This window comes from Myiozetetes cayanensis, unplaced genomic scaffold (assembly GCF_022539395.1).
Source record: "Myiozetetes cayanensis isolate MyiCay16 unplaced genomic scaffold, myiCay2020 scf2-11, whole genome shotgun sequence".
In the NCBI taxonomy this organism is placed as follows: Eukaryota; Metazoa; Chordata; class Aves; order Passeriformes; family Tyrannidae; genus Myiozetetes; species Myiozetetes cayanensis.
In genome coordinates this window covers 93,242,973-93,267,377 of record NW_026087411.1, presented here as the reverse complement: position 1 = coordinate 93,267,377, position 24,405 = coordinate 93,242,973, and the positions used below count along the sequence as shown (strand labels likewise).

Genomic DNA, 24,405 nt, shown 5'->3' with positions numbered 1-24,405 from the left:
AGCCGAGGTGCACATGGAGTATCCACAGCACCTCTGTCGCACAGTGCCTGAATCTTTGTAATGTTAGTAGTCTTACATCTGCAGTTCTGCAGCCTGCCCTTCACGTGTGAGCCTGTAACCTGTCACACACTGCGACAGATTTTTTAAAATCATACTGTTCTCTTCCCACTTCCCATTCTTTTGCCTTGTGGCTTTTAGCCTGTAAATCTACACTAAGATCACATCACTCCAGACCTGGAGTTTTTAGCATGTGACTTCATATTGGAATAGAACATCAATAACAAGTAGTTAATAGTTATTTTAGCACCCAATAAATTTTACACAATAAAATACAGGCACAAACCTTAATTACTATTTAGTCTGCAGCACCCACATACATATATTCCATTCAGTGTTAACAATATAATAAGCTATCACTGAGGAGCTTGAGAAGGTCTGCGTGAAAAATGTAACTATACCAGGGAGAAAGTAGGAAGATGTTGGCTTTTTTGTCATTACTATTATCATCATCGTTGTCACCACTACATTTACTTGAGAGAATTATTTCTCTGAGGATTCTTTCCTTTGTCTTACTAACTGGTGTCTGAGGAGTGGCTTTCCCTTTTTTCCCTTTTTTTTTCCTCTCTCTCTTTCTCTTTTCCCCTCATTGTTTGCTTCTCTAAGATAGATTTCAAGCAAAGGTACTACCACATTACTAAAGTATGTTTATGTCAGCCTCCCACAATATTCTTTAAGCAACACCCATATGATTGTGGTGAGGGTAGAATACCTCACCAAAAATCCAACTGAAGTGCCTTGCTGAAAACAAACAGCTTGCTGAAAACAAACAACTTACTCTGTATTTTTTGCACCGTTCACATGCAAAGAATAACGGAGTAGTAAAGGAAGGACTAGGCAGCAGGGAAAGCCTTTTCTGTGGTTTACTTAATTTGTTCTCTATCCATATGCCACAAACATAAGGTACTGCTCAGGTTCTCAAAACAAATCCTATGATGTTAATTGGCCTCAGGGGATTATTGGCAGAACCAAGGTGAAAGCATTGTTTGGATTCAAATTGTTTTGAGATTTTTGACTACTCTCTCTAGTATCATCTGATAATAAGCTATGGACTTAACATGCCAACATGATTTGTCTTAGCAAGAAACAACATGTGGTGGTTTTGGTCTATGCCTTCCTGGTGACCAGTTTGTTACCAAGGAAGTGGCCATGTATCCAGTATTCCATACGAGATTAGAGACCTCGCTCTCTTCTCTTCCGGTGAGGTTCAAGAGCAGTGGGTCCTTGCGTTGGTCTCACCTATCTAAGGCTGAGGCCTGCAGTGTCCACTGTCCTGCCACGTGGAGGTTTGGGGAGTGCTGGTCGTGTCTGCCAATCCTGCTGTTTTAAAGAACGTGGTGAGATCTGTTTTGCTAGTTATTAGTATAGTTCTTGAGTTTGTTCGCGTGTACCTGTTCGGTGCCCCTTTTTGTCCCCTTCTGTCCCTTTTTCCCCTTTCTCTATCCCTTTGGGGGGTGTTTGGATTCCCTTTTACTGTGTACATAGCATCTTAACTGTATATAACTCTAATATACGTAAATATATATATTTTTATATAAGTAGCTTGACTTTGAGTTCTTTAATTTTTATAGGTTTTTTTTCCTTTGCCCTAAGGGAAGAAGGAAGGGGAGGGAAGGGGGTTGCTACCATGACTTTCAGGCATTTGGCAGGGAGTCAAGTCCGAACTATCACACAACACTAAGCCTACATAACCTTAATGTGTAGAAAGAAGGCAAAAGGGTGACTCAGGGCAATAATTATTCTTTCTAACTAAAGGTGACTAATATTTCATACCAGGTCTTAGATAAAGGTCATTAAGTCTCATACAAATCACTCCTTTTCATTGAGAAAACAGAATCAGAGTGCCCACTATGCACCAGCTGAAATCTTTTAGTGTTTGACTATTGAAGTTTCAGTTTTCAGATAGAGACAATTCAAACCTGTAATTAATACATGGCACTGTATTTTAAAGATTCAGGTGCAGTAAGACTCAAACACTAATTCAGACAAATCTTAAATTTTCAATCAAACACCGAAAGTAAAAGGAGGGGTTAAAAAGAATCACCTTTTGATTGCATTTATAAAAATGCAATGTTATAAGATAAAGAAATAGAAATTATAAAAAACCTTATCAAATAACTTTATTAAACACATTGTACAAAATAGAAAATAACCTAAAGATTTAACAATTTAAATGTAACAGCATTTAAATAAAGCATTCTGAAATACAGTGGATCCTAAATCCATCCTTATTAACATCGGAAGATTCAGAGACTCAGCTACTGATAAGATTTCTTGCTCATGAGCAGCTCTTAAATGAGAGTTCTCTCTACCTAAAAATTAGATAAAAATGAATAGCCATTTTCAGACTTAGTTTGACTTCTCAAAGGTGAACTCAAATCCAAATTTTATGCTACAGAGAATTTAAAGAAAACAATGAATGCCAGATCTCAAGATTTTCACAGAAATCTCCAGTGCTATTCAGGCTAACAAGGTTCCCACTTATGTTTCAATCTCAATGAAAATTAACTCAATGCTACAACATGACAGAGTATATTAATTATAATTGATGACTTTGCAATGAATGCTAACTAAACTATTAAAAAGAAACAGCTTATTAAATATTATCAGCATTTTATTGTAGCACCCTATCAATTATTCAAATAGTATTTAATATAAAAACTGAATATGATAAATTAATGTGATATTAATGTGAATAACAGTGAACAATACCTCAGTGAAGATTTTACTCAAATACTGTATTAATGCACTATTAAAAATCAAATGCCATGTAAAATTTAATAAAGGAGCTACACCATTAAATATGAAATGAAAATATTAAGTAGCTCATTCTTTTCTGCTTTACCATTTAAGTTTTCCACTGCTTGCTTTGGAACACTCCATAAAGCTGAAATTACTTATAGGGGACAGGAAATAATGCAGATTAAAAACCAAACCAAATAAAAAAGCTCCAGCACTCAAAACTATTATATTGATGTGTTCTGCTCAAACTCTGTGCAATGCTTACCATGAAAGGCTAGTTTGATCTGAATATACAGTTTAAACTGAACATGCAGTGTACACTGTATAGTGCACAAATAATATTTTCATTATGTATCATATGTAAAATTATACACAGTTTCTTAAAGAGAGAGTGAGCAGGGAAAATCCAGGCAAGTAGACAGAAGCTGATAACACAATTGTTAAGACAATCACACGAGAGAGCTGAAGAACTAATTCAGACGTTTCTTCTCTTTTGTGACAGACTGAAATGTTAATGGTTAATGACTCAAACAATCAGCCATTTGAAAAAGCAGCAGGGGACTTTGCTGAGGCCAGGTTTGCACCCCCAAGCAATGAGGAGGAGGAGAGTGTGGGGGCTATGGTGAAACTTCTGATCTGCAAAACAGCCCAGATGCAGAGAGGGTGAACATCCACCACCACCAGAGGATGACAAGGATAAACTGCCCTTTGTTTAGTAACAAGCTGGGTTTTGAGACAGATAAGGGAAAAGGCCAGTAAGAATCAGATCATGCTAGGTGGGATAACACTTTTTATCCTACCAATGTCCTCCCTTACACAATTGGCTCAGGTGTAAACTTCACCCCAGTGAGAGGTATTGGGACATTCACCTGGGGTATTCATCCCTTCTGTTAAGGTGGAACTGGCTCAACTATGCTTATGCATTGTCATAAATATCAGAAACCATCAAAGACCCCTGAAGTGCCCCGCAGACTCATTTCTGGGAACTTCCACCAGAGGACTGCTCATGATTCACAGTGTTGCAGAAGAGAGTGTAAAATTCCCCTGCTCAGGACCCATTGAATTTATGTTATGGGGGCTTCCCCTGGACCTGACAGGTCAAGTCTGCAACCATCACTTCAACCAATGGACATCTAAATTACAACAATCAAGTCTTGACACCAGATCCACGAGTAGCAATAACTTTCCTCTCCACCACCTACTCTTATCCTTTCTTTCTTTTCCTTATATATTTTCTTAAATGATGTTTTTGAATTTCCATAGATTATAACCAAAACGGCCATATATCACCTTTCCATTGCAGCCACATTGTTCTAAAATAAACCTGCCACACATACATATTTATAAACATGTAATTCAGTGTCATTTCACTCTGATCTGCCCCAATGGATCTACTAACAAGAACCTCAGCTACCCCACCTTCAGGGGCAGGTCATAACATTAAATTTGTGCCAGTGACAAGATTACTCTCTGAGAACCAATGAGGAGGTTTTTCTACAGGCATAACAGCCAGAGTATTGGACAAAGGAGAACTGATTTTTGGTCTATGCCAAAATCTCCAGCAGGAGATCATGGCAACCAGGGATATATGCCTGATTTCAACTGTTCCCCACTGGTAAAAGTTAATGATAATTTTTCTCCTCTCAGTAGGACCTGGGCACATCAGATTTGTTGAAAGGTTTTCTGGTGTAACTGAGATTTGACCTGCTGTGTAAGATTTCCTCTGTGAGAAAGTGAAGCTGACCCTCAGAGAGGGTTAATGGGAAGAAAGACATTAACCCCTCTTTGGGTTAATGACCAGTACATTATTGAACCCCCCCAGAATTCCTGTTTCTCCCATGCACTGCCCAGAGAAAATCAAACTACCTTCCCCTAAACCTGCCGAGTGGACCAGAGCATTACATAATTGTAACATTGGACTGGATCCCTTGAATATGGTGAAGTGATCATTGTGGTCCAAAGCTGTTGTAGGGTTTTGTGGTGTGACCCAGAGCTGTTAAAAGGTTTTCTCTGGGAGAAAGTCAAGCTGACCCTCAGGGAAGGTAGTGAGGAGAAAGGACACTGACCTTCAGTGGGTTACTGAAGGGTATTACTACCAAGAGTGAGTCAAATGGTGACTGTGTCCTCATTATGAAACCATAATGATAATTTTTCCCCTCTTGGGCACATCAGACCTGTTGAAAGTTTTTCTGGTGTAACCTAGACCTGCTGGAAGGTTTTCTCTGGGAGAAAGTCAAGCTGACCCTCAGAGAAGTTTAATAGGAGCAAGACATTAACCCTCTCTGGGTTAATGACTGATTTGAAAGGAATGAGCACCCAGGGTGAGTCAAATGGGAATTGTTCCCTCCCGGTGAAATTAGAGTATTTTGAAAACAGAAGGTACCTACATCTGGGCCCTGTATTTCTCAATTCACTGTAAAGGGGTCTCCACTTGGTTTTACCCGTTGTGTTCAACAATCGGTGAACAGGATATCTTTGACAAGGAATGGCTGAAATTTTTACTTTCTTTTAGAATTTCATAAGTATTTCACAGTGCACCATAAAGGAATACCAGATCTATAAGACTCATTCCTTATCTTTTTAAACAATCACAGCAAATTATAAAGTCACATTTCAAAAAGTACTTAGGAGATGATGTAAGTGCATATCAAATGCATGCATTTATTACTGCAATTTAAACTCCCTCCACTCCCTCAGACCCTACTTGTTGGCCACATCTCTCTGGACATGTGCATATTCACCAGGTATCTTGTTTTGTGTCCTATTTCTTCTTTTGCATATATCCTACTCCTCACCAAGTCTGAGAAGACACAGATTATCATATAGATTTCTTTCTTTAAAAAGATGATGAGTTTAAGGACCTTGTCTTTTGGATGCTATAGTTCAGCAGACTTCCATAGCTTGGCAGATTTGGGAAGTAAAGAATCTAAATTGGAACCATGTAGACAGCTGATATTTACAGAACAAATTTTGTTTTCTAGGTGCTATTTTAAGCTACATAACAAGCAATTTGGATTGGTTTTAATATGACAACAACCTCTTAATTTTATAGATCTTGTCAGAAGAAAATAGGTGCAAGAATGATCCTTCTTTCTTTAATTTCTTTAATTCCTTTCTTTCTTTCTTTCTTTCTTTCCTTTCTTTCTTTCTTTCTTTCTTTCTTTCTTTCTTGCTTTCTTTCTTGCTTTTTTCTTACTTTCTTGCTTTCCTACTTCCTTTCCTCCTTGCTTTTGTCCTTGCTTTCTTGCTTTCTTTCTCTCTCCCTCAGATTCAAAACAATTGAGTTCAAGTTGAAACAATACCCCTATATTCTTCCTGAAGGAAAGAGAAATCTCTCCTACCCTTGCAAATGGAAGCTTTTGGTCATTTCTTATGACCCCTAATAGACTATAATTTTTTTCCTTTTGCTTTCATGGTCTTCTGGTTTTGCGGTTTGGTTGTTTACTTGTTTAATTTTTTTTTTTTTTTTTTTTTTTTATTTAGGAGTGCTTTGCTTATCCTATGAGTCCTCCAGTTCCTTTTCTAACAGTAACATAACTCCAATACAGAATGTTAGAAATCTCCTGACTAGTTTGACTTAAACTAGACATTAAGAAAATACAATTAAAAGCATAGTTTGCTGGATAAGTTGTAGGAAATCTGCCTCAGTAACAGATTTCCCAGAAATGGTATGTGGATTCTATTTAAAAGGTTAGTGGTGGCAATAAGCAGTCGAAACATGATTGTGATGTTCTCCTTTAGGAGGACAGTAGCCTCCGAATCAGGTACTTAACAGACAAAATTGTTCCACCTAATTTCTGAACTCCAGGATTCACCAAGCTCCTGAAATTCACACAGCTTTGTGGATATTCAGAAGTGCGTGACTGCCTAGCAGCTTTACGCTTGAATCTGTACTCTAGGGGACCAACTCACTAAAAGCTGGGTTTTGTCCTCAGGAAAAAGTATTCAACTGTGAAATGTAAATGAAACTGTAATAGAACTCTTTAATTATAGGTAGAGAAAAAAAGACATTGCTGGAAGAAAAAAGTGAGAAGAATATGCATCCACACTCTTTGACAATTTTGCCTTCATAGCAATGAAATAAGTATAAAGTTATACATACATTTGCAGCTATGTAAAAGCAAGCTACGCAATGGGAATAAATCGTACATGTGGAGTTAGTGTCAGTAACCCATCACAACCATAAAACATATGTGTTGAGGTCTTGAGGTTTTTTCTTCTGGAAAATACTGGAATAATAATTGCAGCAATAATAACAAAACAATTAATAATAACAATGGATAAGATGTAAAAAAATGAAGGGGACCAAATCTGTTTTCTGTTTACAAATCCCAACTAGACAAAAGATAACTACAAGAAGCTTTCCTGTACTCCAGTACCTGGGTTTTTACCCTCCACACAAGTAATTTAAATTATAATTAAATTATTCAGAAGTAGGTCTGGAAAATTAAACTTACACATATAGAGAAACATGCCAATTACAGTAACATACCAGATGACAATAAATAATAAAGCAATCTTATAGGTGACTGACTAGCTGTTTCAGAACAGTAAAAGCCAGATGCTTAAATCAGTAGTCTCAAATCTAAAGACATGGATTAGTGACATTTCCTCCACAAGACAATATGCATGTTTATTTTCCAGGTAGCCCTGTGTCAGGATTGCTGGGAAGATATTTTTTCCTTGACACTATCTGTAGACATGAGCTCATACCTCGATTAATTCTTTGCATCACACAAATAGCAAAGCAGTGGAGTTCTCATTAATGTCATATTCCTCTCAGTTGCAGTAAATTTTGAGTAGAGGGGTAAAAGGGAACACTGTGAATGTGCATTCAGACAACATATCCCAAAGAACAGCTGCATATAGGTAGACACAGAAGACTGTCTATTATGTGTTTATACAGTGGGTAACTGCAGAAAAACCTTAATGTAGCATATGTGCTGGAGCCAACCCCTAGCTCAGTAAAAATTATGGGATAGTTCTCCCAAATGCATCTACTGTGTCTATAAAGCTGGGAAACAGTACTCTTGTGTGAAAAGAGCTTGAAGTGTCTCTTCAGTGTAATCTGCAGTTACCAACTACTGACACATTTGTCAGGGAAACCATCATTGTTACTTGAGTGCTTTGAGGAAGCTCTTACAGGAAATGAGATTTCTTTATGGATGACCTTGCTACCATTCTTTCAAACAATTCAAGAACGAGAAATTCTCTGTGAAGAGATTGGTAGTCCCAGTGTTTCTACAGTTTGTATAAAGAGGTAAAGGGAAGGGATCTTCCTCAGAAGCCACATCATGTCAATGCATAAAGAGAATTCACCAGGCAGGTAAAGGGATTTGCTTCCATAGGAGAAGCAAAGCTTTAAGGAAGAGAAGGAAGAAAAAGTTTAATCTTCCGAGATGGGGAAAATTTGACACCACTTTGAGTAATGAGCATATCCATTCTTCAAAAAGTGTAAAAGGGAGTCAGCCCTAAGAGCCTAGATCTTCTCTACGCTTTTAATATTAAACATTTTTCATCAAATAGTAGCAAGCAAATGTCTGTAGGCACAAATTGCTTTCTAGTCAAGGGAGAGATCTGAATTGAGGACACATTTAGCAATAGAGTGGCTACTCAAAGGGAAACTAGTTAGAGTCTTCAAAACTCTGGGATGAAGTGGAATAATACTGCATAACAACTTGAAGTACATAGCTGAGATACACAAAATTATTCTAATTGAAAAGACAAGAGAGTGAAGGGCTGACACAGGGAAATAAGATTTACAAGGCCACCTGTTTATGAACATGAATCTGATTTTGCAAGTAGACTTGGTGGTGTCTTTTTGTTGTGACAAGGAGGGTCTTTACTGCAAAAGAGGGGATGCTGTCTTACTGCAAGAGCCAACCAACCTCCAGGCAATCAGATAAAGACCTTCAAAGTCCAGGGAAAGATCATCTACCTTCACAGCCACTGAAAATTATGATTATGTTGTTAATATGGGACTCAAAGTCTTAAAACAACAATCCCAGCATCATGATGTTAGGACAACCAGATGTTCCAAGCTCTGCTTTTCCCTTCCCTGGAAAATAACTCTTCAAAGAAGAAGAAATGGTGAAAAGGTACAAATAGTTCTCTGACCAGGAAAGTTGTAAAACACATTGGAGATAACCCTAGAGGAAGGACTTGAAATTATTTACTTTGATAGAGAAGGGCAATACCTTTGGAAACACTGTTAATTTGTTGTCTTTTCATCAGCAGATAAAACAGAATACAACTTCTCTGATACAAATCAGAATGTGCTTGTGTGAATGCGTAGTTTACAAATTAAATGCAATTAAATTTAAAGGGTTTTCATTCTGAATCTGATTAAATCATTAATCATGAAAGAATATATTACCATGTATCATAGAAGGATTGAAAAATCCTTGTTGATACATAAAGGTTGGTGTGTATACATTATGTATGAGTTTGGTCAGTGTAGAAATGATAATGAAGAAGAAATAATCAAGAGGCTATTGAGTCCAGTAATGTACTTATGTATTTGTGACACTTGAGTCCAGAGTAGATTTAACTTTTGAATGTACACTCCAAAGCCAGCAGATTTCAGGACAAGTAGTTTCTTTTCACTCTTCTGTGAAAGAAGTAGTCTTTATGTGAACTCCTTTTCAGGGTGAGAGGATATCTTCACCCCTAATGTCTTAGGTGCCATGGTGACAAGAAAAGAGACCTTTGTAAAACCTTCTTAGTGTTAAAGAAAAAAATCACTTATTAAAGCAGTTTGAATGGCACTGAGTGTGTCCTTTCCCCTCAGTTTCTTCAGCGGCTTAGCAAAGTTTCTTTCCTTGTATTTGTTTTAGTTGCACTATAGATATATTTAGTTTGCTACACAACAAGAGACCAAATTTTCTTCAAAGGTTGAGTTAAAAGAGTTATTTAGATTATCTTATTTTAGAGAAGTGCCACTTGTCTATGCATATTTTATATAAGGTTTTACTAATCATTTAGAAATAGAGGTCTTTTACATGGGTTTAGTGACAGAAGTCTCAGGGTCAGTCAATAAATGTATGCAAAAGTGAACATAATAAAATCAAATAAATTCCAAAATAAATTCCATTTCTATATGAATTACAGACTTATCACATATATGCATGATTAGTTATATATCACTAAATTATACATGGAACAATATATAGGCATTTCGGTGTCTGGCACAATAAATGCTTACATTTGTCTTAAAAATTCATGACTAATTCAATGTTTGATACTTCATTAAGCTAATTATTGATACTTTGGTAAGTTTTGTAACTTTACAATGTGTCATTCACATAATAAGGATAACTAAATAAGCATCTTCAAGATACCAGATATGAATCTCATATTACTGTAGATAATGCAGGAAAGGTTTTCTAAAAGATAACAACATTTACAAAATAAAACCTACATGACCATCATATAAAATTACTCTTTTCTTCAGGGCAAGATAACAGTATTTCTGCAGATGAATACAATTTTATGACATTTAAATTAAACTAAATGTGTTTGAATGGAACTCAGAGAAGGAGAGACAACAACAAAAAAAAGCCCAAATAACCCAAACCAGGCCAATATCCCAGGGCTGATATAGCCCTGAATATAGCCCTGAGTATAGCCTAAAACTTAAATCTAGAATTTCCAGATGAATGGTAACTTGTAACTTCCTTTCATCACATGTTGAATAACTCCAGTCTTTAAACACAAAATTTGAGATAATTTATTTTTTCCATGTATCTTACGTGTACATACAATGTAGGTGACTTTTTCAGATATCAAGATCTGTCCCTTTAAAACAAACAAAATAAAAAAGCTGAAGCTGAGTTTCCCCTTCATGAAATAAAATCCTATTTAAAACAAGAACCCTTTTAAGAAATCCATTTAGAGGTGTATGGAACTATTTGACATTTCAGAAACATTATGTCAATAGGAGCTGATGAGATTCAATTGACATGGTGGTGATAAAACCATCTCACAAATCAAATATAGCAACTGTACAAATTTTATAAAATACAGTCCCAGAGTTCTTCCCCAAAAAGAACTGTTCACTCAGTTTTTTCACCAAGTTTTTAAGGACAGTAGGTTAATTTTTTTAAAATGTGGTTTAGAGTGCTGTAATACAATTTATAAACTGTAAAAATTCTAAAAGTTTAGAGTTACAAGAATAGAAACTCAATATGAAAAAAAAACACCTTTAAAGTCAACTGGGGGGCTCTAAAGCAGGGTATTTTCACCTAAGCATTGTTTCTCTACCCTGAAAGACAAAGTATGAAATTTATAACTTAACTGTGTCATACACTTAATAATTAGTTTTATATTTTACCTTACATGACATTTTGATCCTATTTTCTAGCACAATTCTAATCATTCCTCCTTATTTTCTCAAAGTTCTCTAAGTAAAAGACACATGCATTACTTATACTTTGCACTGACTTTAAAGTTTTTACAGCTCGGGGATCAGTTCTTTCAACCCAAGCTCATTGTTCTCTGCCCAGTATTCTGACACATGCCATGTGCTATCAACGATTTGATGAATGAAATGAAAGCATGTGACCACCTACCCACACACCTTGGCAGAGGTGCACTCCATACACGCCGACCACCTCCCAGGCAGGTAAGTTTATTAGCACCTTCCAGGCGATATCCAGGGAAACAAGAAAATATCAAGGAATCTCCAACACCAAAATGAAAACCAACTCGTCTGCTGAAGGCAGGAACACCAGGATCATCACATGGCTCCAGATCATATTCTGCAGACAACAAAACATAATGTATAAATAATTTGGACAAATTGTCCCCATGAGAAAACCAAACTTGCCATATTAGTTGCATTCTTTTTGTCTGGAACACTTGGAAAACATGTTTTGGAGTTGCATTCTCTACTAAAACCCACTACTATTTCTATAAGTCTATCATGGCCATATATACAGTAATTACGCATCTATTGTATCCCACCCACACTACATTTATTTTCTTAATTTCAAGGGCTGTAATCAGCTTGGACTGTGAGCAGTTTACTATAATTTTGTTTAATTACTGTCTTTGTATATAAGTCTTGTTTCGTTTCATCTGAAACCCTAAACAGTTTTAGAAGTGAGACTTATAATTAAAAAAACCCAACACCATTATGTAACGAAGAAAATGTAATAAAAAATCAAACACGTGGTTAGGTGAATGAAAGACATATGACTATATTTTCAAAAAGTGTGATTTTATAACTACACATCAGGAATAATTCAGGAAGAGTGAGAATAAATTAATGGGAAAAAGTCAGGGCTATTACATAGGGACCAAATCAAACTCAGAAAATATCTGAGTCACAAATTTTTTCATTCCCACAGAGTGTGTTGGGGAAGTATCACTCTATGTTTCCCTGTTTTGTAATTTCCTTTTCTTCCCTAGATATTCACTACCAAACATTGCTCAAGAAAAGATGTTGAAAGAGATCAACATGTAACCCAATAAGTCTGATTTTATATTCTTCAAAATACGATCCAAAAAACCCAAGAGATCACTTCTGATAACACACAGGAAAAGTCACTTTCTAAAACATTTACCTTGGACTTTGGTGGAAGGTAGGGTCAAATCCACTTATTTGGAGGAAGAGACTCCATTTAGCCAGGGGAAAAAAACAACCTCTGAGTGTTTTAACAGCTGACTTACTGAATATTAAGTTACTGCCTTGTAGGAAAGTCCTGAATATTAGATGGAATCTATGAACCACACTAGTTTCTACTAGCAAAAGTTGTAACTTTTGAAAACACATGATCTATTATCTCTTCTTAGTACTACAGAGGCTAAGGTAGACATGGAGATACCCTGTGGCACATGTTTAGGCTCGTGGGAATTTTTCTGTGTTAGATGACATTCAAAACACATTAATGTCTTCTCACTAAATACTTCTAACTACAAAGAACTTAATTCTGATGGTGTGAAAATAAGAAAGCAGACTCACCTATTTGTTTCACAAAATTAATGTACCTGATAATATTTATGAAACTATATATTTAATATAATGATAGCATATGCTGGCTATCTGTGCATGTAGCGGTTGTAGGTAGGGTATAAACCTTTGACTGTGTTTGAAAAGTTCTGCGATCTGCATCTTTTGTTACTGTATAATTTTCCCCCTTGTATCCACAATTTTTTGTGTGTATTTCTACAAGTTGACTAGTGATCTACTATTTTGATTTTTTGATCATCAAACTATCAGAGATATAATTTAGCACTTGTATTTACATTTCAAACCTGTAAAACTCTTGACTTCTGATTTGGTAAGTCCAAAGTATCCAGATTGAATGCATTTCAGCATTTGATAGGAGTAAATCTAACATTATTGCTCTAATTAGTGAGGTAGAGCTTTTTTCCTTTTTTAAATAAGCAAGTTAAATGAGATATATTATTCATACATAGCATGTTCATCTGTAAACATTGCCAGATCTCAAGAAAGCTTACTGGTTTTCAAGGATTTGGATATGAGTTCCTTCTATACTTCTTCCACAGAATACCCATGTGCATGTACATCTCAACAAGCACCTGATTCATTCATATCCAAATCCATAAATATTATACTTTCCAGTAATAGAGATAGGCAAAGAAAATTATTGAGAAATGTATTTTAGATGTCATCTAGTTTTAGAAGACTGTAATTAAGAGGCAGTAACTTAAATGTTTCAAGTATCTTAAAGAGGTAATTTGTGAAAATACATCAACATCTAATAAATATTTTATTTCATTTTATCTTTATGTAAACATTTGCTATTCCAAAATCAGTCTTCAATGTAGACTCCTTTGTGAATCTGAGTTGGCACACCACTGCTTTTTTAAAGTTTCAATACCTCTTTTAGTAAGACCTTCTATCTCTGTAGTAGTACCTTCTATCTCTGTAACTTTTTCCCCTTAATTTTCCTTCAAACTTCCTTTTTACACATTTGATGGTCCTTTGAGAACAGGGAAAACTTCTTAAAACAGTGACTTCACCAAAATCCTTCTCAGTTTCTTGGTTGCTTTTATAAACCTTAGTCAGTTTTCTGTGATAGAGACTATACAGTTTTGATTAACTTTTCTTTACTGGTGATTCACTGTGTTTCTGTTATCTACAGGTAAAAAATTCTGTGGAACAGTTTCAGAACACTTAGAAAAATGGAATTTATTACCTGAAAATGTTATGTTGAAACCTTCATAAGAAATTGAAAAATCAGATATAAATCGAAGCTGTGCAGTAAAATTTCCAAAGAGGCCAGCTTTAATTGTAGGGGGTAAGACTGAGCCAGTTAACCTGGCTACTGGTTCTGTGAAGCTGCCATCTTCAGTGATGAGCAAATAGTCATGAGAGCTCTCAAGGTGAAAGGTATGAAAAACCAGTTGTACACCTTTAAAAATATCAGAAAGGGGGGAAAGAAAAGTATTTAGTAGGAAGGGTTTTTTTATTCATACAAACTTGACACAGAAAGCAATTCTTACATTATATGGAAACAGTTTTAGAAAAAGTTTTGCATGGATTCAAAACTTGATTCTGAAAACAAAGCTTGCAGAAAGCACCTGCACTCAACCAATCAATCAATATGTGCAGAGTGGATGCTTGTTTAGCTCACTTTAAATCAATAGTTCCCATAACAGAATTGAGGGCATTCAGTGTAATTTGTATACATCAGTATGAAAATCCAAATTTGTATTTCTTAGTCTTATTGGACTATGGTTTTATTCAAGGTCCTCTATGTCTCTTTTATTAGTAATCTCTACCACGACCTCAAAATTAAACTAGGAGACATACTTGGCTAAAATTTTGTATTTATGTTTTATTTTTGCATTGATTCTCTTCTTTTATTCTAAACTTCAGGGAAGTGCCCATAAACAAGAACAAAGTAAAAATTTTATGTACAGTCTTACATATATACAGTTTCATATTTTCTGGGACCAGTCCCTTACTGAAGTCATGACTGTTCTTCCATTTGCCATCTTCCAGCTCAGCAATTAGTTACATTTTGACTTAGAGTTTGGTTTTCAAATAGAATAGATTTCAAATACAATAAATTTTAAAGTATAACAAGTACAATAAAATTACTGTGAGGAATAACATTCTTAGAAGGTCTTCTCATATATATTTCACATTTATATGAGTTATAAACAAAAAATCCAGTCTGTAAGAAGATTTTAAATAGTAAAAACTTCCAATACACTTCTCAGAAAATTTTTTATTATGTTTTGATTTAATGGTATATAAGACATTTTTAGTAGTTTCTGGGTTTTTTCCTTAGATTATTGTACACATTTCCCTAATGGATAAGCTGACAAGATTAGCTATGCATTCAAATATGACTCTACTCTACATATAACATAAGGATATCTAATTTTTGGCCCTAATGATTTAAGTATGAATACACCAATCAAATCTGTTTCTTTATGCTTAATAATGGTGAGGAGCTATGAACAAGGTCCTAACATCCTTGACTGGAAAAAAATTAGTGCTATTTAACAAATAGCTATTATTTTCACATATTTTACTTCTTTTCCATTTTTCTGAGACAAAATCCCATTTCCTCTAGTAACTGTTATAATAATGTTGCTTTTGAAAAATAAACACAATCTGGAAATATCATATTTGAAGATATTTGTTTTGAGAAATTAGATTTCTTCCTCAAAGGAATGGTAAAAAGTGCTGGTTTAACTTATAAAAGACATTTTTTGTCTATGTGTGTCTGCATTTTTTAAATATAGACATTTGATATGCATATGTGATTCATATTAGATGCTTACCCTTGCCATGAGACACTTCAATAGTCCAAGTGCAGTTTAAAGAGTTTGGGTAAAAGTCAGGAAAACCTGGGGAAAGAACAGTTCCACTCTTCCCATGGATATATCCACCACATAAAGCTTAAGAAGAGGGGGGGAAAAAAAGGGAGGAAGCAAAAGAAGTCATATAGAAATCCTGGATTTCAACTAAAAAAAAAATAGTCAATTTTTGAGCTACCCTTAAAATTAGAAATAGGCATAAGTGTTAAAATAAGAAGTTAATTAATCCAAAGCCATAACATTCATATTTCACCACAGTTTATTTATTCCTACATTAGTCTTTGAAAGTGAGTTTATTTTTCATCTACAGCCTCTCCTGTTAGTTATCAGAATACAAAAATAAGTATAAATTTATTCAAGAATATTGCAAGTATTAACTCCTATTAGAGTAGTATGTATGAAGCAAGATTCTTTTTTTGTGAAGTCAAAAATAAATATCTTGCTGCAACTTTTCTTGCACTAAGATTTAGAAAGGTAAAAATTTAACTGCATTTTTAAACAAAGAAAATACTTAAGTAAAAAGGTTTATGGTTTTCAAATAATAAAATGTTGTCTCTGACATCTACTGAGATGTTCAGGGAAAAAAAGTCCATTTTCCTCTCTTTCAAAGATTCAGATTGTTCCATTATAAGTAATTTATTTGAAACTGAATATTTTGGAAGACACAAGAACTAGGAAACATTTTATGCATACTAGAATCTGCTTAACTATGCTGCTCAAATTTGCATGGCAAATTAATTAAAGTTTAAGGTTTCCATGCTGAATTCCTCACAGATCTTATAAATACAGCATGGCTGTGCTTTTCACTCGTCTGTGCCTGTCTGGTTTTTATGTTGTTGGGGTTTTTTTTAAATTTTAATGTACTAAATATTTAAACAATAAAACAACACAGCATTAAAATGCTTTTTAGTCTTCCTCACTTAGAGTGATACACTTTGCCATAAACTAGATGGTAAATATACATGACAAAATGTTCACTAAACTTGCAGTGCCTGTATGTAATGTATATTTTAGATAGATAGACAGATAAATATTAGATATACATATTAGATATACATATTAGATATGGATATTAGATACATATAGACAAAACATGCTGGAATTATGAGGTTTTTCTTAAAGTTTTTAAGGTTGTAATGAATTTAGGTATTACATATATATTTATAATAAGTAGAAGGAAAGGAAATGTTTCTAGCCTGGTTTTACCTGCATATATGCATTTCTGCATAAAAGTATGAATGAGAATATGCTTGGTGAAACCCACAGTAAATATATGGTTGATAACATTACTTAGTAATAAATAACATAATTACAGAAATCAGATTCATAGTACCATAAATGAACAAAGTATATTAATTCAAAATCCATCTTATTCTGTAAACATCATAGAAGGACGAAAAATAGTTAACTGTGCAATCCCTAAAGCAAATGTTAAATATTTCAAAATAATTTACATATTTTATAGATTGAATTAGGAACATGTAATTTATCCATTTTAATTTAGCTCTCCCTCAAAAATTATTTTCATACCCTAACTTGACATTAACATATTTTGAGAATGACACATTATTTAGCCACTGTATCTCTGTATGCAGTTCTATTTCTTCTTTGTTGGCATGAAACAAAGCAACGTGTTTTTCCCAAAGGCAACTATTGTGCTGATTTAATTTCTGAAGTTGCAATTTTAAGAACAATAGTCTGCAAATGACTGCAAAATACTCATTTCAACCTCAGTTAAATCTGTCACGTGCCAAAAATTTGGGTCACAACTTTTTGATCCTCAAAAGGCAAATACAGCAACAGAATGATTACATAATAGAACGAGTTTTATTTTATCTTTTCAGACTAGTTAATACAATATAGTTGAATATATGAGGAAAAAAAGAAGAGACTGTGTAATCCTTGTATGTTGCTTGCCTAGAGGACATATTCCAGAAAGGTTTGAAAATTTCTCTTATACATTCACACTGGGAAGTGGGTGAAGGACCTGGGAAATAAGGAGACTCTTTCAATGAATGAAAATTAACTAGATCTTCCTGTAGTTCAACATTCACATGCAAAAAAAAGAGATAAATATTGGTGTTTTAACTCAAAAATACATCCACACATTTTAGTACAAAGTAAATAGATAAAGAATAAGACATTAGTCAAAGTTAAGATTCCTACAATAGTGTTCTTCAATCCAGTACAGCAAAGCAAACAAGCAAAAGAAGTAAAAGGAAAAATTCTAAAAAACACTTTTTTTCTGCAATTTTAAAGGAGAAATAAGTTGCAATGATTACAAGGTGAGTTTGAATTCTACATTAAATAACTATTATAATAATCTTTCAGTAGCTTATATATTTTCTGCATGGGGCATAAGCCTGCAGTGAGAATTAGAAGCTGGAGAAGAGTAATGCTCAGACTTAACAAAACTGTTTAAAACAGAGTGAGAAACTGAAATACTTTGTTAATCTAACTCTAAGTTTGTCCTCTGACATTCCATTGTAATCCAAGAAAACCTTGAACCTGAAAAGGAAGTTAAAAATTCACTGATGTAAGCAATTCACTAAAATGAGTCTTTGTTGGTTGTTGTCCTATGGTTTCTATAAGAGGGCTTTTATAGCAAAAATACAAGCATTCCATGCAAAAAATAAGTTGATTCAGTGGTTCACAGAAAAAGAACATAGCAAAAAAATCCAATTATAAAAAAGAGCAAAGAAATATTTGCTAGCATAGTTGTGCTGGTTTTGGCTGTAGTAGAGTTAATTTTCTTCACAGTGGCTGGTATGGGGCTGTGTTTTGCATTTGGGCTGAGAGGCCAGTTTATAATACAGAGGTGTTTTTGTTATTGCTGAGCAGGGTTTACACAGATGCACGGCCTGTTCTGCTTCACATAGTGCCCCACTGGTGAGGAGGCTGATGTTGCATGGGAGGCTGGGAGGAGACAAAGCTGGGACAGGTGACTGAAACTGATCCAAGGAATATCCTACACCATATGGCATCAGGCTTAGTATATAAAGTGGGTGGAAAAAGGAAGAAGGGGGAGAAGTTCAAAGTGACAGTGTTTGTCTTCCCAAGTAACTGTTACACGTCATGGGGCCCTGCTCTCCTGGAGATGGCTGAACACCCGCCAGCACATGGGAAGCAGTGAATTTGTTTCTTGTTTTGCTTTGCTTGGGTGCATGGCTTTGGTTTTTTCTATTAAACTATCTTTATCTCAATACCCATTAACTTTTACCCTTCCAATTCTCTCCCTGCTGGTAGAGGAGTGAGTGAGCAGCTGAGTGGGGTTTCGTTGTTGACTGGGCTTAAACCATGAGAGTAGTTCAGCATTTTAAAAATGGGCATAGGCTTAAGCTCTGCCAAGGGAGGTTTAGGTTGGATATTAGAAAGAAGTTCTTTACAGAGAGAGTGATCAGGCATTGGAATGGCCTGCCCAGAGAGGTGGTGGATTCATCGTCCCTGGAGGTTTTTAAGATGAGGCTGGATGTGGCACTGAGTGCCATGATCCAGTAATCACAGTGGGGTTGGATCAAGGGTTGGACTTGATGATCTTGGAGGTCTCTTCCAACCCAGTTAATTCTATGATTCTACAATTTTAGAAAATGTTTCATGGAAGCTATAGACAGTTTGATACTGTATACCCCCTAAAACCATTAATAAACTAACGAAAATTTCAAAACAAAAGCATATTAAGAAAATTAATTACATAGACTGATCATCATCTCTTTTACTATTGAGTATCCTAAATTTTGAGCAATCATTTTGGTATTCAATATTCCAAATTTAAAATATAAATTAAGTTTATTGGCTTTTCTTTGAAATCATTAGCTGTATGGCTCCACTTTCATTCACAGTTGAACAATGGAAGATTTCTAATTTTTCTGTTTGTTAATACATGCCTGGGTTTTTTTCATCATCTTGACTGAAAGTTGATAAAGAGAAGCAAATTATGTCTTTTAATAACAGTACAATTTTTTTTAAAAGCATGGATCTTGGTGTAATTTAAGGGACATAGTAGCAATGACAAGCTTAATTAGTTTGGAAAAATAGGAGATTAACTTTTGTGGACTTAAAAGTTACCATCTGAAGAGCTTGACACTTACCATCACAGCTGGGTAATGCATGATTCCACTGATGGTTTCTTTCACATATGAGTGGTTCTTCATCACTCAGTGTATATCCTGGATCGCAGCTAAAAGTTACTGTGGAGCGGATATTAAAGTTGTTACCATGACGATGGCCATTCACAGGAATCCCTGGGTCAAGGCAGGAATCTGATTCCAGAGTAACACCTGAAACACACAGATTTAATTTGGTTTTTACCTCTTTGTTTTTCAGACAGTACACAGAAAAAAATCCCAAACAAAACAGAAAATGAGGAAGACAGGAGGAAGAAAGAGCCTTCAAAAGATAGTGGTTAGCATTGCCTGAGAACTGATGTGGGATATAAAGCACTTTCTCTAGTTTCTCTTGTTGTTATTGACTCAGAGCACCATTTTCCAATTTTCAATTTTGTAGAATAGAGAAATCCAAATGAAGTAGAAAAAGATTGGAGCTTTAAAGTAAATTTCATCAATCAATAAAACAAAAAACAGACACACAAAAAATAGACACAAAAGGACTGGTCATCTGAAACTATAGGAAGATATTAAAACTCAAAATATGAATACAAATTTTACTAGTATATAAAAGATATTTGATTATTTCATTTCATCTATTCAGTTTCTGATGCTGCAGGACAATTCAATTTTCTTCTGCCATGGTATTTTGATATAGCAAAAAGCAATGTCAAAAAACTGCAATTGAAGAACTCAAAAACTACTTGTTAATTTTTATAGATATTATCCTATGCATCTAAAATAGAAAGACAAATAATATAGCTTACACAATTGTATAACTCTTATCTGACAGAAAGGAGTCTCTGGTAATTATGTTTCATAAGAGAGATTGAATAGTGTTTGGTAAATAAACCTGGAGCTATTGAGTGCGGAAGAAAAAACCCTCTGAAATTATCAAATGAAGGCTCATTAACTGAGCATTATCCATTATGCTTATAGTGATAGCAAACAATTGTGGAATTTAATCATATAATCATGTAATGTATACACGAGGGAAACAAATAAAGACTCTCTATTGGAATTACAGAAATTTCTTTTCTTTTCTGTTGCTAAGTATGGTGGGTTGACCTTGGTTAGCTGCCAGTCCACCATTCACCTGCTCTCTCATTACCCACTTCCAATGTACAGGGGGAAAAAGATAAGATAGAAAATAACATGAAGAAGCTCATGGTCTAAGAGAATGACAAGGAGATCACTTAATAGTTGCCATCATAGTCAAAACAGACTTGAGGAGATTTAAGTTAATGCATAGTCAATTAAAAATAGACTGGAATGGTAAGAAACAAAGACAAAAGCTAAAACATCCCCTCACCTCCTAACCCCTGTATTAGGTCTGTATGGCCAAGCGTTAGTAACGGGGCGTGGCTATAGGTGTGGCTTCTGTGAGAAGCTGCTAGAAACTTCCCTCATGTCCAACAGAGCCAATGTCACCTGGCTCCAAGATGCTCCTTCTGCTGAGCCAAAACTGAGGCCATTAGATATGGTGGTAGTGCCTCTGGGAAAACACAGTTAAGAAGGGCAAAAACAATTTCTGCAGAGCAACAGCAGCTGTAGAGAAGAGTGAGAATATGTGAGAGCAAAACTATGAGATACCAAGGTCAGCGAAAAAGGAGAGGGAGAGGGTGCTCCAGGTGTGGAAGCAGAGATTCCCCTGCAGTCTGTGGTGAAGCCTGTGCTGAGTCAGGTTGTCCCCCTGCAGCCCACAGAGGTCCAGGGTGCATCGCTGTGGGACAACCCCACACTGAAGCAGGTGGATGTCCAGAGGGCTGTGACCCTATGTAAAGTTTGCACTGGAGCAGGCTCCAGGTAGGACCTGAGGACATGTGGAGAGAGGACCTCATGTTGGAGCAGGTTTTCTGGCAGGACTTGTGACCCTGCAGGGGACCCATGCTGGAGCAGTCTGTTAGTGAAGGATTGAATGCTGTGGAAGGAACCTATGCTGGACCAGTAACTGAAGCCTGTGGGAAGCACTCACACTGGAAAAGTTCAGGGAGGATTGTCTCCTGTGGGAGGAACTCAGTGCTAAGCAGGGGAAGGGTCCAGGGAAAGAGAAGCAGCAAAGACAATGTGTGATGAACTGACCACAACCCTCATTCCCCATGGCCCTCCACCTCTCAGAAGTAGAAGATAGATAAAATTGAAAATTCAGTTGAGCCTGGGAAAAAGGGAGGGGTAGTGGGAAGGTATTTTTAAGATATGGGCACCTAGTATCTAGCCAAGGTTAACCTACCACAACCCCCTTCTTCCCAGACTCAACTTCACTCCTCCATTTGAAGATTCTCTTCTTCCCCACCCCTCCCCAAGAAGGATAGGGAATGGGGATTGTGATCAGTCCATAACAGCTGTCCATAACAGCTCCTATCTGCTGCTTCTTCCTCCTCACACTTTTCCCTGATCTAAGGGTGGGTCCTTCCCTTAGGCTGCAGTCATTCTGGATAACCCTGCATGGGCCTGCATGCACCGCAATGTCCTTCAGACAATATCTACCTGCTCCTGAAATGATGTCCACCACATACTGCAGTGTGGATATCTGCCCCACTGTGGTCTCTTCCACGGGCTACAGGGGACTGTCTGCCTGAAGCACTGTTTTCTCTGACCTTGGTGTTTGTAGGATTGTTTCTCACACTTTCTTTTCCTCACTCCTCACTCACCCATGCAGCCTTTTGTCCTGCCTGAAATATTTTGTCACAGAGGTACCACCAGCTTGGCTGACGGGCTGTGTACTGAGGTGGGTCCACTGGAGCCAACTGGAACCATCTGTGCAGAGCAGCCCTAGTCTCTCCTCAAAAAAAGCCACTCCTGCAACTCCCACTGAACCAAACCCTTGCCTCCTACACTGATACAATGTGTTCCTGAAACGAGAATGACTGAGGCAGAACCTGTTCAGCCTTAGGAGGGATGGGGGATGCTGTTCCTTCTTTTGTGAGAAGATGAACACATCCAGAGGAAAATCTTGAAGATACTGGCTGTGGTAGGTAAAAAAGATTACAGGTTATAGTGTTGCAACCAGCAACCAGAAGCCTGCAGTAAAAGAAAAAAAAAAAAATAAAACCACCCTAGAAGCTGGATGAAAACAGCAGCTAGAGACAATAGGAAGACATAGAGGATGCTGTGTAAAGTGGTTTGCAACCCAAAAATCCACTGACTTGTGAAAAAACTTCCAAATGAAGGGATAGGAATCATATGGTGGGGAGAAGGGAAGGGGAAGCATTGTAAACACTTTTTATTGAGGCAATTTTGATCTACTTTATTTAGAAAAATTATTTGTTGAGTCTCTGTTTAAATAATACTGGACTTTTGAGTTTAGAATTTCTTGTCAGTTTTTTATATCAAATTTAGACATAGATACCTCAAAGCTGTGGCATTAATTTCATTTACTTAAGTATTTTCACATTAATTGTCACACTAATTTCAGTATTTTGGCAGTATGATTTCATAAGAATGATATCATCATTCATAAATACTGTGAGAGCCTTGAGCAAGAGTAGTTCTCTTGAGGTCTTCAAAGATTTTATGTGCTTTCTCATAGGTGACCTGAATTTTTAGCATGATATTTTAGAGTGTACTTTTTGCCAAAGAAGTTCCTTCTGCAAAACCAACTGTTGACAGCACAAAATTCTGTATAGCAGGATGTTACGCATTTCCTAGCTTCTTAGCCCCCTAAACACATCCTGGAGGTCCTGGTCCTCTCAGCTGCCTGCACATCTATATCTGTTTCAGTGGAAGTTGTACTCTCAGTTTACTGCTTCTACCCTGCTCTATTTATCCAGGACTACCACATAGCCTTCGGAATAAAGTAGGAGGAGTTCGAAACTAAGGAAAAGATTGATTTATCGGGGCATAAAGTGAAGGGTTTAGAATTATACATATGAGAGTTGGAGGCAGGACTACAAATAAACATATCATAAATAATGACTCTAGCTCTCACAGCAAAATATTCCCCATACCCTGCAGCTCTTCTTATACCTCACTTAGAATTCAGATTTGAAAGCTTATGATCTAGTTTTCATGAGGTAACCCTGACATACTTAAATTCTAGATGAATAAGTTTCTTCTAGACTTGACTGCATGCCCTTAATGCAAATGTACCATGTTAGCTGACAGAGTGCATTTTCAGATTCCCTTCGCGTGGTTGAAATTGCATAATATAGTCTCAAAGAACCCTTTTAAGTCTATAATATTCTGTACTCTATGTGCCCTAAATAATTTCATGTGTATGAAATTTTAACTTTGATAGATACACATTAATTTTTTTCAGACAAATCATACTTCATATTTTGAAGTGTTAGTGTAAATGGATATCCACAGTAGTGCTGTTAAATTTCCTTCCTCTTACGACAGCCTCCCAACCCTGTCTGAACACATCAACTGCTTTAGCATTCTGAGTCACATACAACAGGTAAACTCATCAGTTTCTTTTTGAAATTATAACTCTAGATTACATTCACTATGTTGTTTCAGATTTTTGCAAGAGGACCAAAAGTTATAACAAATCTATCAACTTCCAAGTTTCTGAATGAAAATGTGGTGCTGTATAAATAAAAAAAAATCAGTTCAGGCTTGTTCCCAGGGGAAAATATTCAGTATGTAAGTTTTAGCAACCCTTAACATAGCTGAAAACAAATAATTTTTCTTTGTTTGTTTGGATGAAGATTTGATTTGGTTTTTATTAATAGAAGATAAGATAAGATAATGGACAGTA

General features: G+C 35.9%; 1 protein-coding gene across 3 annotated transcripts in view; it reads right to left on the bottom strand.

The window, feature by feature from the left end:
- The window catches only part of CSMD1 (CUB and Sushi multiple domains 1), a 1,108,336-nt gene that overhangs the window by 228,854 nt on the left and 855,077 nt on the right, over nt 1-24,405 (bottom strand). For all 3 annotated transcript variants that reach the window (XR_007628921.1, XM_050315426.1, XM_050315427.1), the window contains exons 18-21: nt 19,689-19,877; nt 15,565-15,681; nt 13,965-14,180; nt 11,370-11,558 (exon numbers count right to left, since the gene is read on the bottom strand). Coding sequence is in view for 2 of the 3 variants with exons in the window: in XM_050315426.1 (XP_050171383.1) it covers nt 11,370-11,558; nt 13,965-14,180; nt 15,565-15,681; nt 19,689-19,877 (711 nt within the window). In the remaining variant the exon portion in view is untranslated. The remainder of the gene's footprint in view (nt 1-11,369; nt 11,559-13,964; nt 14,181-15,564; nt 15,682-19,688; nt 19,878-24,405) is intronic.